We start from the raw sequence: 14,343 nt of genomic DNA on the forward strand, positions 1-14,343 counted from the left end.
CTTCTCTGTCTTTTCCGTAAGAATGACAAATGTTCCTTGTAATTTCTTTCCCAGTCTCCTGTGGTAACTTCCTTGGCCATCTGAGATTACGCTCTTCTCCCCAATTAGGAACGTGATGTGTTTTGTCACTGCTTGACAACATCTGCCATGTGGAGACAAAACCAGGCGGCTGATCAGCAGAAGGCCAAAAAAATAGAGGGGGAAAAAACATTTGTTGATGCCAGAAATAACAGTAATAATAGCGTGCATATGGAATTTGTATTGCGATCCAGGCAGCCTGACTAATTAAAAGGGAAGAAATAGGCCCTTGGATACGCGGGTTCAGCAAACGCCAGGCTGTGCTCCCCGCTCGGAGCTCGCCCCGGATCCGGAGGCAGCCCCGGGACCTCGCGCTGCTCCTCGCTGTTCTCTTGAAAGCATGTGTGTTTCTTTTTGTTGCGTCTGCATGCCTCCCACCTAGCAACCCTGTTCTGTGTCTCCTCCCCAGGGGCAACCCTCCTGCCAGGGACCGAGCCCACAGTGGACACGGTGTCAGTGCAGCCCATCCCAGCCTACTGGTATTACGTTATTGCCGCCGGAGGTGCTGTTGTGGTGCTGGTCTCCGTCGCGCTGGCCCTTGTGCTCCACTACCACCGGTTCCGCTATGCGGCCAAGAAGAGCGATCACTCCATCACCTACAAAACCTCCCACTATGCCAACGGGGCCCCCGTGGCCGTGGAGCCCACCCTAACCATAAAACTAGAGCAAGATCCCAGCTCACGCTGCTGAGAGACGAACAGGAACGAGAGAGCAAACAAAACACAAACCAGACAGACAGACAGAAACTAAGACTTCAAATACGTTGCCTCAGTTTTGCACTTTTTTCCTTACCTAGCATACGTGTGAACTCTTAGACATCTCCGTCCCTTCTCCGTCCCCCCCAGCCCTCCCTGAATCTTTTACAAACTCTAAACTAATGCTGCATCTTGGATCGCCAGAAGAGACACACCACCCCTTCACTTCAGAAGTGAACGCTCCCTTTCGATTACTTTTCGAGGACTCTTGGGGTGTCGGGTGGGGTTTTTTGGTTGGTTTTGTGTTGGTTTTTTTGTCGTTGTTGTCTTGTCGGGTTTTTTTTCTTTTGTATTTGTTTGGGGAGTATTTTTTTGTTGGTAGGCCTGTTCGGTTTGGTTTTTTCTCCTCCCGGTAGGCAAACCTGCAAGGAAACTTGGTGGTGAGCCTGGAAGCTGGTGTGTGCTAAATCTGTGTATGCGAGTGTGCGTGGAAGCGCGTGCGTCTGACTGACTGAATGTATATTTAGAAACAGCCCCTTTTAATTTGCTTGTTATTGCTTCTACTTGCACAGGGAATGCTTTTTTTTTCCCCCCCTTCCCACCTCCTCTCTGGAAGGTCTGGGAGACGTTCGTGGTAAATACCCTGATTTGTTTACTTGGGGAAGAGAGCAATGCTTTTTTGTTGCCTTATCTAGCTTTGGCTGGGTTTCTTGTTTGATAGTGTTAATGTCTTGGGTGCAAAATGAGAAGAAGAGGCCAGGCTGGACAGTAGGAATGTCCACTTCAGATGGCTAGAAGAATCCAGAGAGATTCATAGACTTCCAAAAAGTAAGATCTCTCCATTTTATTCTTTCTGCAGCCAACATGATAACACAGCCATTGTTTGGAAGGGGAGAAGGGGGGAACCCTCCTCTTCCCCCACCCACAAGTGAATCTATTTAAAGTTGCCTTATATCAGAGAAGCTCATAATGAATGTTTTGTTTGTATCTGTTAAAGCCAGCCTTAGGGTAACACATAGACTTCAGCAGGTCTAAGGTGGATGCTAAATACTGTAGTTTCTTGAGAACTGAAGGTTTATTTATTTCTAAGTATCTGGGTGCTGATGGTTTTGCTTTTACACAAGGAAGGGGGAGAGGGCTCCTCCTTGTCTTTCTGCTAGAAGTGTTCAAGGGACAAATTCCCCTTTCTGGGTTTTGGGTTTGTTTTCTTTCCTCTGCCCAACTCATAGCTGCTGAATCATAAAAATTGCCAGTTGACTTTCTAGAATGTCAATTAGTTTTGTGTTTGCGAATGTTCTGCTTCTTAAAGCATCAGTAACATCTAGCAAGCCAAGCCTAGCAGGCGTGCCTGGGGGCCCCGCTATTGCTGCTGCTTTAACCGGGGAGGCGAGATGGAGCCTCCAACACTCCTCCCACTGTTGAATGGCCCAGCGTATTGTAGTGGAAATGCCTTATATAAATTACTGAATGATGACATGCAAAAGTAGTTTGAATCGTTAACTCTAATGTGTTTGCAGGCAAAAAAAGTACCTCCAGTGAGCAAGGTTCTCCATCTTGGCTGTGTTCATTTGTGATGAGTGATCAGATTCCCTCCCCCACTCCTAAACTTGCTAGTGCTCCCCACCCCTCCTTTGCCCATGAATATTGCATAAAATGCATTGAGGCGAGCAGCTCTGTTACCTTCCCTGCAGTCTTGAGCTTCCTTTTGATCTGGGGAAAAAGTGGAAATGCAAACGGTGCTGCGCGTAGATGGGGTTGGCCCCTATTGCAGCGGAGCCTTCTCCCTGGGGAATCTCTGTTGATGGGGCTGTCGGGCTCCCCTCCCTCCCTCCCTGCCTTTATTCATGCAGCGTGTTTCAGCTCCTCGTGCTGTTTGCTCAACAGATTTCAGCGGGACCCCCTCAGCTGCAGCAGCAAATGTCTAAAACATGCAGGGAGCACAGAAAAGCCCAGGGTGACTTGGCACAGTGAGCACATCACGGGTGGTGGATGCTCAGGGCCTGGCTCCCACAGCTTTTTGAGGGCAGCAGGGACGTGCCCGTCCCAGCAGAGCTGTGAAGGACCTGGGGCAGCTCCTGTCACCTTGCAGGTGTCACCAGTCCCCGGAGAAGGGCTTCTAGTGCTTTCTCCGTGAGCCTCTGCATTACGCAGCACTGGTGTTGCGGTGCGTATGGTTCATGGTGTGAAATCCCACCCCCCCGCCCCCCTCAGCCAGCTGCACATTAAAGCAGATGTGAAATACTGGCACGCGCTTGCTGCTTTTGCAGGTCAGCCCAAGCCGTGTCGGCGGATGATACCGTCACGTTTCCATAGTCAGTCCGATCTCCCTGGGTCGGGTGATCCCCTCACTCCGACCAGGTTCACCCCCATGGACTTTAGCAAGTGCGCATCGGTGTGTCAGTGTCAGAGAGGAAAAGGTGGCACCCTGTCTTTCAAACCAAAATCACCAAAGACAAAACAGAAGGTCACTTCGAGGTTTTTATTCCCAGTTCTCCCCAGCTCCTTGAGCCCTGACATCCCCAGCGTTGCCCAGTTGCCTGTGTGTGAAAAATATCTTGTGGAAATTTGAACTCTTTGAAGATGTATTGTGTGGAATGTAATAAAATGATGATATTTTTATACAAATACCTGGGCTTTTTCTTCCTTCTTCTTTCTTTGCTAACAAGAATGCTGTTGGTTGAAGCAAAGTGGTGTTCCAGAAGCCCGTGTTTCCTCTTGGAGCATCGGGGCTATATCCTTTAGGAAAGTGAAGCTCCTGTTCCTGCTGCATGCAGATCCGTGGCTCAGCCCCAGCTCCCGCAGCACAGCTGCTGTGCACACCCTCAGGATCAGGCCATTAACAGCGGCTTTTAGATCCATTACATTTGTACCCGTCCTTACTGGGAGTTTTGGGTGGCTGGACTGATGCTTAGGATTGTTTGGGGATTTCGCTAACGTTGCTTAAGTGCTATATTGCTCAATTTGATTATGCAGAATTTTCCATCTGGGGCCCCTGGAGACAGGACATCCGACTTCCCGGGGCCCCAGAGGCCGGCTCGGCTGCCGGCTCAGCTGAGCCACCCGCTCCATCCCCAAGCACAACAAAAATGGGTAAGCCATTACCAAAATTAATAATGAAAATGACAATGCGTTCCTCTTCTGTAAAATCCTTGCCGGGCCTCTACATGTCAGACTTCGGAGCAGCCCGGGTGCTGCAGCACCGAGGGTCTGGGGAGATGTGTGCATGTCCCCAGTCCTCCCAGCACATTACAGGGACCTTTGCTGCAACATTTATCCTTCCTGTCATCTTCAGGTGCACCTTTCTCCCCTTTAGAGGCGTCAGCAGCATCACATTTAATGTGAAATATATTTTGCTGCCAGTTTGAGAGGTTTTTCTTTCTCTCCTGCATTTATTAATATTTTCCTTCTATCATACTCTTTACCCTGGCCTATGGTTCAGCTTTGCAATGAAACTTCCTGGCTTTACTAGGAATTCAGGCCGTCAGCAAAAAAACAATTCAAATGTGATCCCTTGCTTTGGCTGTTTAAACACAAGCAAAGCTGAGGACCCATGCTGCTTTTTTTTTTTTTTTTTCTCTAATTGTACAGCAAAGCCCATACACTTGTAATTTGCATTCTGTACACTTCAGTGACTGTCCAAGCAAAATTCAAAACAAATATGCATATGCAAAAAACACAGAGGGAAGGACTGGCTGATGGCTTCCCAACGCAGAAGAAAAAAATTCTGTTAAGTAAACAGACGAAAAAGGAGGAATCGTTCAGGGTTTAATTATTCCGTATATGTGCCACAGCCAGATTGACCAGAGAGGTGGGTGCTGCTCAGGCTGCAGCATATCGTAGGGAAGAATGCAGCTAAAATTAGCATGTTTGTTAAAAAAAAAGAAATACAACTTAGAATGATTTTGATGCAACCTCCTCTGCAGGTAGCTTCAGATGTTTAGAAGTCTACTTAAAAAAAGAAAAAGGGTAAACTCTTTGGGGGTAGCCAGAGGGGCTGCTCCCCCAGGCTGCAAGGGCGAGGTTGGCTTTTTCCTGGGCAGAGTGGAATTCTCTCTGCTGGTGAATGCAAGGGGATGAGGTAGAAACCGGATTGTGCAAGGGGCTGTGTTGGGATTTTTGCTCCTCCGGAAACCCTGTGAAAACTTGCCGACTTTATTGGGGCTGGTCCCTGCTTACCCCGTGTTGGGGCATCAGAGCTTGGCACGCAGACAAGCGAGCTTGGACAGCCTCTTGGCTTCCCGCCACAGCTCCTCCATCAGCGGCTTTGGCGGCTCTTAGCAGCGATTGCAGGCGTGACTGCCAGTTTGAGGAATAGTGTCGTTAGCCGTTGCCGCTGTAAAAACAAACAGCAAGAATTGAGGAGGGCGGTAAATACATCAGGATGCCGCAGAGCTGCCGGCTTCTCCCCCGGCTCCGAGCCCTTGTATGGCGGTGCCGGGCTGGCAGCGCTGCCCTCGTGCCGAGGAGCTGCTCGGTTTGGGACTGGTGAGCTCTGGCACAGAGCACCGAACCTGGACTTCTTGCCCGGGTAGTCCAGCACTAAGAGAGGGAGAGGAAAACCGTGCTGTATAATTCCCACGTAAGGCTGTACGTATGTACCTCGCTGCCGCTGTTCCCCTGGTCTTGTGCCTGGGACGACAAGAGGTGCAAAAGCAGGACACGCCGGGGAGGGGGTCAGGCTGCAACAGAGGACGTGGCTGCTGGAGGGAGGGTTTGGCAGAGTCCTCGTTTTGGGCAGCCGCCTTGGCCATCTGCCGTGCGTGTGGCGAGGGCAGGGCAGCACGTGTTGGAGAGCTGGAAATAGCTGTCTGCTTGCGTTCGCGTCGCACCGAGCACCCAGCCTGGCTTCATGTCACTTTTGGTGGGGGTCCTCACCAGCCCAGCTGCGCTTCCCAGAGTACGGGAAGCCCGAGAGGCTCCTCGGTGCCCCGCATTTGATGGCAGCACCACGGTGACCCAAGGATAAGGCGCGGGGCTTCCCGCGCTGCGCAGGGTGGCCAGGCCAGGGGAGCGGCTGCTTGCTTGCTTTAATGCTCAACCGTAGCCAAAGCACTGTTTTAATTTGAAATTTGGCAGGGATTTAGCCCTTTTGTAAACTAAAATAATTCTATGTTTCTGGACGAGTGGGGAAGAGAGAATGAGGCGGATTTTCGGCTGGAAATAGAGCGGCGGGGGATTCAGAGGGAGTGTTTCTGCCTGGCGCCTGTGCTGCTGGTTTGCCTGTTCACGGAGGGTGGGAGCAGCGCTGTGCCACCGCCAAAAGGAGCCGTGTCAAGGCGAGGCCACGGCGGCTGCTTTGCTATGTCAAAACAAAATGATGTGTGTTGGAGTCACGCTATTGCCGTGGAGAGAAAAGGGCTGGGAACGAGCAAAGGGGGAAGAGCAAGGAGCGGAGCTGCAGCTCTGCCTCTCTCTGCCAAGGCTGGGGAGTGGTGATTTCTGACCCTTTTTTCCTGGGCTTTGCTGTGTTTGATGTTTCAGGCCCTCGTGGGCCTGTTTGGCAGCAGAGCAGCTGCGCGCCTCCAATGGTCCCCTCGCTGGGTGGGACAGCACTGGCCGAGACGGCTGTTGTGGCATCAGGAGCAAGGGGTGAGCCTGTAGGAGGGCACTTTGCTGTTTCTGGGAAAGTGAGCAGCACACTGTTGTTTCCCTGCTGTGGAAAGGACCAGGGGGCAGCTGGCTACCCCTCTTTTGTACCAAGAGGCACAGCCGCAGATGTTATGGGAGCGAAAGAACGTAGGTGGCGAAGCCCACAAGCCGCCATCACCTGGTGCATCCCCAGTCTGCCCAGAGCCTGCGGACCCGTGCGGGAACGGGGAGCGTGGGGATGCTCTTCAGGCCAGGCTCCCCTGCACCAGAGAGGCTGAGGCAGGCAGCAAAAGAGCTGGAAATCGCAGCAAGTTTGACATATCATTTGGGAAAGGCACCTCCTGCTGAGAGGCTCATTTCATGCATCTATAAAGAACCTGAGAGGCACCACAGCCACCATCTGCAGATGTCTGTGTGCAGAGAGACGCGTGGTGATAGACAGAGCTCTGTCCTGGGATGGAGGCACCTGGCAGGAGGTAACGGAGTTAAACTAGACAAAGTCAGTCTAGAAAGAAACAGCAATCTTTTTCTCAGCAGTAGTCATTTGCCTTGGAGGAATGTGTCTGTGCTCCAGCAGTTGGGACTGGGTGTCCTTTCCAAAGCAACACCTCTTGGCTTGCTGCAAAGGTATCATAGGCGTATCGAGCACATGTCACCCCCTCTTCCAGTAACTCTCTCCCAGCCCCTCCTGCCCCTGCTACTATTTTAAAGCAGATGTACATTAAAGCTCCTTAATCTCTGCAAATACTAATTCTCTCCTGCTCTCCTTCCGTGTGAGTTCATATGAACGTGGTACTTAAGTTGCTCCTTGTCTTTGCTTAGAATCTCATCTTTCTTTTGCCAGGTCCCATAAATTAGTCTTTTAGCTGGCAATGCCCTCAGATCCAACAGATAACAGGCTTTTCTCGGCATCCAGCCATTTCCAACAGCATCGCTAACATCATCTTTTCAGCATGACCAGCTAGGTGCTTACAGCCATCATTGAGTACACACGCTTTAAAAAGGGCCTCTCACTCAGGAGAAAGTGCTCCTCCTGTTTAAATACAGTTCCCCATAACTTTCTTGCCTACCCTTCTCCAGTTGATTCTTTCTTCCTTTTAAAATGCAAACTAAATTGTGCCTGAAAGCTGCCCGTTGAGGAAGCATCTCTCCACAGCACAGGGCAATGCGTGTTTCTCCCATTCTGCCCATTCTTGCAGAGTTTTTCTGGGGACCACTTTCCAAGAGGTATCACTTTCCACAGCTTGCTCCCTTTGTGACAGTATTGCTGAGATTTGTCACAAAGGAGCCTAATTGATGACAAATAGCAGGCTGGCTTCTGTGATGGGAAATCATCTCCACTAGGAACTGAACTGAGACCACCAGCTTGAGTTCCCACACAGCCAGAGCTGGTTTTGTTAATGACTCGAGAAACCCCAATATGGAAAAAGAAACACCGAGTTGCATTTTTCCAAAGCCAGCGTAGGGCCCTGCATGACAACATACAATCTGATAGCAATGAAATGACGTGCAGGGAACAGAAGAATGAGAGCCTACCGCGGGCTGGAGGAGGGAGGAGAATGGGCAAGGACCAAGATATCATTTAAGCAGGACTTGGAGTCATATTAGCGTGGGGAATTGCAAAAATTGCTAGAAGAGTAAATAGATTTTGAGCTGGGCTTTTTGAATAAATGTTCTCTCTTTTCAAGTTTTCCCAGCGCTCCTTCCTTTCAGGCTTGAAGAACTGGTGTTCTTTTGAAAGTGTTGATTAACCGATTCTTTGTTTTTTCTCTGGCTTTTCCCTCAAGGCTACCCTGGGAAATAAAAAAAAAAGCACCAAATTGCTAGCTTGTTCTCACACAAAATTTAGAAGAGCTACGATATGAAAAGGCGAAATACTTCCAACAGCCTTTCTCTGCACAGGGGCTCCTTGGGCAGAGCTTCCACTTTCCACCTTAGCTTTTGTTCGAGCAGCCTACGGTTTCCATAGGGTTGTGTGGGTGACAGGGGTGGCAAATTTCACCGCTTGTCTTCTGACGGAGGACTAGCAGAGCCGACATCTCCGCCTGTGAACTGCTTTACAAGTTATTTCTCCACATGTTCGGCTTTAAATGTTTGCAAGAGCCCCTCAGGCTGTTCTCCCAGCCCTAAGATGTTGCCATCTGGGCCTGTCAGTTCTGGTAGTGTTGAGAAATCATATGAACTCGCTGCTAAAGCCAGGATTTACGGAAGGTGGTGTGCACCTATGTTTCTTCAACAAGCTACCAGCAGCCTCGAGTCAGCTTCAAATGTCGCAGTCAGAGCTTGCCTGATACCGTTGCCTGGGATAGCAAAACATGGATTTGTCAATTCAGGAGGCTCTTGCAGTCCTAGATCTCTGCAAATATGCACAAATATTCTTTTATAAGGTTTTGAATAACTTCTTCGCATGTGGCTTTTTAGGCACAAGTTATATTCTTTGGTTTTGGTCGCTTTTAAGGAATCTCTTAAAACTCTTTTCAGTTTTGCGCAAGACGTGAAGTAGCCTTGGTTTTCAACCACAACTATTTCAAAGGCGTGAGTTCTACTGCTTTCTAGTAGTCCCTGATTTTCTGCATTCCTGATCATTTTGAGGTGCCTTCTCAGTTGAGCGCCCCAAGTTACAGTCAGCTTTGAAAAAAATCTAAGCAGACCAAAATGAAAGGGTGTTTTCTTTTGAAAGAAAAACTGAAAAAGGAACATGGTAACTATAGGTAGAGATAATGCTAGGAAGACTGCACAGGAAAATAACTTCTGGTCAGATTATAGCATGTGCATTTGGTTACTAGTGCTTGATCTGTGCCGAACAATAAAAAGAAATGTCACCACTAAAAGGAATTTGGATCAGAGAAATGTTAACATAAATGCCTAGATATGGACACCCATTTGCCGCTCAACCCATTTCGACCAGGTTTTGCATTAAAACATGTAATGATGATACATGACTTCCTCAAATTACTGTGAATTTATGTGAAACCCAAAGAGAAACTGAGTCATTGAAGCTCTGTGTCCAGTAAGATAAATGGGAAAAGATGAAAAGTAGAGTGTACTAAATGGATCTAGCATTAGTGGCAGGTAATGATAGGCACTAAGATCCTCTTCAGAGTTATAACGATAATACCCATGAGCATGTTAATAGTGAATTATGGCCATCATGCAGGCGCCAATGACAATATTTTAGTGCTGTTCAAGTTACCTGGCTTCTTCGCTTTTCTCTCTCTTTCCTTTCTAAAAGCTCGTCATTCGATGGTCATGAAATGGGGTGTAGTGGGAAGATCCTGTTCTCTTGAACGTGCAAGAGTATTCATTGACTCTGGCCAAAGAAAGAAGAGGAGTTATTCCTCCTTCCACAAGGAGGAGGCTTGCTGTAGCTTAACTATTGCTTTCTGGCCAGTCTGTCAATCCAATGCCCCTGCAAGACCTCTTTAAACAAACAGTGCTTCCCATTTTGTTGTTCTAGTGAACTTCCCAAGAATGGAGGATGACTTTCCAATCTCTGAGCAAGACTTTGAAGACAGTGATGATCCAGGTTGGTACTGAAATGCCACATGGACAATTTATCTGGGGGAGTTTGTGTTTCAGTATCAGATGCTATGATTACACACAAACCTCGGCTTAATGGAGGTCAGGAGCTAGAACATGTGTGAGAACATATACTCAAGTGGTAGCTTAGTGCCTGGACAAAGACATTAGTTTTCTTTTCTTGTTTTCCTTTTTCAACAGCCAGCAACCTTGCAAAGTCAATATATTGTATTTGTGTTAGGACAAGTGGAACTGATCCTTCAAGCATTAATTGCTGCTTGTGTGGCATTTTGACTTGTAAATGGAGAAAATTAAGTCTGGGAGCTGTGACAGATTGTTTCCATAGTTTTGAACCCAATAGCACTTAAAGGGCCAGAGTTTCAGTGAGTATAAAGTGCTAGCGTGCTATTTACGTAGTCTGAGATACAAAAGTGAATTAGGACGCCTAACTTTCTGGTAGTTCGGTGCTTTGCATTACTTCTAGACCTGGGTTAGTGAGTCCTGCTGAGATATACCCATGGAGGGGGCTTGTACTCTTGTAAGGCCATCACAACTCCAAGTGACAAATGCATAAAGAGGGGAGGGGAAAAGTGATCCCTGGATAATAAGTGCCCATTCCACCACAGATTACTTTGGACCGGATAGGAACGACACACTGTTCTCTACTAACTCTCCAGGAACGCCGAAGCTGGACAAAGAAAAAAACTGGCTCTACACCCTGGATCCCATCCTGGTGACCATCATAGCGATGAGCTCCCTCGGCGTCCTGCTCGGGGCCATCTGTGCCGGTCTGCTTCTCTACTGCACGTGCTCGTACGCCGGGCTGTCCTCACGGAGCTCCACCACGCTGGAGAACTACAACTTCGAGCTGTACGACGGCATCAAGCACAAGGTGAAGATGAACCACCAGAAGTGCTGCTCAGAGGCCTGACGGGTGCCCTGGCGATCGCCCTCGGCGTTGCGCCCAGTGAGGTGGGCTGGCAGGGGGTGACTTTTTTTGCTGTTTTCTATGGGAACTGAATGCCATAATGGGGAACGAGGGGCACGGGAGGAGCGAGGGGAGGTGCTGCTCCTGCCATCAGGTCCCACTGGTGGGTTGTGCTCCGCCAGGACCGAGCGGGCGTTCCCGCAAACCGGACTGTGCCGGGCAAGGGGGGACCGAGACCCTCGTTTGTTGGTTCATCTTCATTTTCTGCTGATGCGCGTGGCTGGGACGTGGTGAGGGAGACTGGTTTACCTTTTGGATGTGAGAAACTAAATGTTGATCGTTATTGCCCATCTTCTTTCTCTGATGAGTTGCTGAGAAGGCTGAGGGATTTCTTCAGCCACTCTGTCTTTAGAAATAACACAAACACACACACAGAAGCCCTGTCCATTTTAGACCCTGTCCAGATACCACTTTAGTGTAGGGATTTGTGCACCTCACACCAAGTCCTGGAAGGTGCAGTTTCCAGTCCTGAAAATGGAAGCGTGTTGTTACCTGCAACTTTCCTTCTCCTGGTAGGGGGGAAAGGTGGGACACTGGGTTTAGTGTCAATGGTAACAGCAGCACTTTCTAAAGTCATTAATAAATGAAATAGAAAGGAAACCCTATGTGTAGAAGCACCTCTTTGAGAGAAGCTGAAGAGCCTTAAAGTGATTTGTGAATAAGAGCCATTTATTAAATCCAGATCTTGGATTGCAACAGCTGAGGCCTTCATCAGGAAGGCCTTTCTTTGAATCTCCCACTCCTCTTGATCCTGCCCTTTTTTTTTTTTTTTTCTATAATGAGAAAATTGCAGCAAACAAGAGATAGAGCCTGTCAGGGTCCTGGTGCTCAGGCAACAGCTTTGGGAAGGGGCTTCTCCGAAGCGCCAGGAAGGGAAAATGGTCCCGCTTGCCTTTGCAGCGCTCCCCTTCTCCCCGGAGCTGCTGGGAGGGAGCTGGTGCTGCCAACACCGACGGACCAAACAGCCGCCCGTCGCATCCCTTCGGAGCAAAGCTGCGCTGCTCCTGATCAGTAGCAAAAAACCTGAAGTTTTATTTATGAGCTGTGTTTTGGTTTACTTTGAACAAGTGCCTTAGAAGAAGTATTTTTCCTCCGTCTGATGATCAGTGCTGTATCAAACAAGTGAGGCCTTCGTCCTTCCCCAGCAAAACACTCTTCTTCACCGCTCTCTACCAGGTAGAGCCTGGCTGAAGAAGTCTGGTCCTTCTACTTTCAAGTGGTCTGGCTACATTGTCTGGCAGCTGATATGTCTCCACTTACCACTGTGCCGTGGGAGAGGAGTGTTAGGAAAACATTTTAATGGAGAAAAAGAGTTGAAATGCTGGGCCCCAAACCAATGCCTTCATTTCAGATCAGTACAGATGAATCACCATCAACTTGCACGTATATAAGCGAGAAACATTTCCAGCACGTTGGGTTTGCTTTTCCAGGAGCTCTTTGGAAATACCCGACATGTCCTGATTTTACATTTTGCCTAGCAAACAGTTTGAGTCGGGGATGGATCTTTTTTTTCCTCAGTAACCGCAGAGCGCCAGAGGTGTGATGCTCAGTTTGCACAGCCCCTGCAAACATCATCCTGCAGGAGACCAGGTGTTCGGGGAGACGAGCAGCATCTGGAGATGAGATGAGCACGGACAGTGCCACAGCTGCTCCTTCGTGCTGTGGGAATAGGAACATTTGTCTAGTGTTTCACGAAGAGCTCTGTCAGACAGTTAAGTTTTTAGGAACAACAACAAAAAAGTCTTCTGCCACTGTAAGAAAGACGCATGTGTTCCTGGGGAAGCAGATACCAGCAGCTGTGTCATCAAAACATCCACGGTTCATACACGCGCACACAGAGACATGCACACACAAAGGCCTTCATTTTTTTTTTTTTAATTCATGCTGTGCACCCAACAGAAACAGCAGTAAATGTATCTCAGATTCTACTTTCGAATCACCTTCTTTCTTTTGGCGTTCTTCATGGACAAATTCCACAGGGATATTATTTTACTGTACAAAAGAGACAGAGGCAGTAAGAGGAAATGTACCAGACCATTTCAAAGCTGGATTGCTGCTGCTTGATGATTTTTATCCCCTTCAAACCACAGGAGAGGGGAAGGATGGATGGAAAAGGACCATACAGTAGAAAAGTCAACTTAGGCAAACAATAGGTGAAAATATATAATTTAAAAGGTGACGTTATGGTGTCTAGTAGGCGTACAGAGAGAAGAGTTCGTATATACATATATTCAGAAATAGTGTGTTTGCACACGCACGTGAATTCTCTGTATGTATCGTGTATGTGACTTATTCCGTGGGACTGACTCGTGTTAATATATCTCTTGATCCGGGGCAGGAGAGTACTGCTGATCTTGGCACTATCTTGGCACGGGCCCGGCGGTGTGGCCACCCTGTGTGTCCCCCTTGCCCGTTTCAGACAGGCCAGGGCCCACGTGCGTGCGCTTGCCGGGCAGGAACAGGCCAATAATGCTGCAAAGCCGATACCTCACTTACCTCTGCTGGGTGCTTTACTGTTCTTCTACAGAAAACTGTGTTTGATTGTAACTTCAACAGGGAAAAAAAAAAAAAAAAAAAAAAGTAAGTTGTCTGTGCATTCAACTCATTGCATCCTCCTCTGCAAATAGATTAGGTTTGCTGATCGCAATTCCCTCTGTGAAATTCAGAAAAGAAAAAAAAGAAAGAAAATAAATCGGTGTTAATGCCTTTGCTGAAATGGGCTGTTGCCTCCACACCCTTCCCATGGCGAGGACGTGTTGCTAACAGGCGGGCTGTAGTGCTGGGTGATGTCGTTTTGTGGGAAGGTGCTGGGGGTGAGCATGGGAATTAAATCATTAAGAAATTATATGCAGAAATGGAACTTCTCCAGGATTTGCAGTTCAAGGTATTTGACCATTCACTGGCTGAGCCAGGACTTATGGACTTAAAGAGCTTTTACTGTGATTCTTCGGTGTAAAAAAAAAAAAAAAAGGAAAAAAATCAAGCTGTGTTTATATGATTTGTATAAAAACCTTTTAAAATTACTATTTAATAAACATTATGGTAGAGATTGTGTTTCAGTGGCTTTTTTAATTTATGAAGGAGCAACAACAAGAAAACAAAACTGAGAGGGCTATGGGCATCCAGAAACCCACAGGAAAGCCAAAAATGGGCACAGGCCCCTTCCTGCCGCCCTGCACTGCTGAAGAAGCAGTGGGGCTGAACCTACAGTGTGGAAACCTGTTTATTTACGGGCACCCTGACAGATGAGAGCCAATCCATCAAGCCCCAGGCACCTCCAGAGCAAATGAAATTTTGCTGCCATGTCCTTACCTCCAACGCGGTGGCCCCCTCCCAAAGCGCGTGTGCATTAAAGGGGGGGTCTTTAAGTGATGAAGGGCAGCTGGCAGCTTAGATGAAGATGACAGTGTAGCTGCAACCTTGACAGCTTTTCCCTCATCCAGGAATAAAGAACTGATGTGCAGATTGATACCT

The 14,343-nt window shown here is 48.2% G+C and overlaps 1 protein-coding gene across 6 annotated transcripts in view; it reads left to right on the top strand.

The window, feature by feature from the left end:
* Positions 1–13,886, top strand: part of NRP2 (neuropilin 2) — an 83,508-nt gene extending 69,622 nt beyond the window's left edge. For 2 of the 6 annotated variants that reach the window (XM_065637342.1, XM_065637343.1), the window contains exons 16-17: positions 9,820–9,888; positions 10,508–13,886. In XM_065637342.1, coding sequence (XP_065493414.1) covers positions 9,820–9,888; positions 10,508–10,812 — 374 coding nt within the window. In that variant the 3' untranslated portion in view covers positions 10,813–13,886. Of the gene's footprint in view, positions 1–487; positions 3,399–9,819; positions 9,889–10,507 lie in introns of those variants that run through there. The other 4 variants (XM_065637346.1, XM_065637347.1, XM_065637344.1 and 1 more) reach the window with 3 other exon arrangements.
* The last annotated feature ends 457 nt before the right edge of the window (positions 13,887–14,343 follow it).

The sequence above is a fragment of the Caloenas nicobarica genome, chromosome 6 (assembly GCF_036013445.1).
Source record: "Caloenas nicobarica isolate bCalNic1 chromosome 6, bCalNic1.hap1, whole genome shotgun sequence".
Classification (NCBI taxonomy): Eukaryota; Metazoa; Chordata; class Aves; order Columbiformes; family Columbidae; genus Caloenas; species Caloenas nicobarica.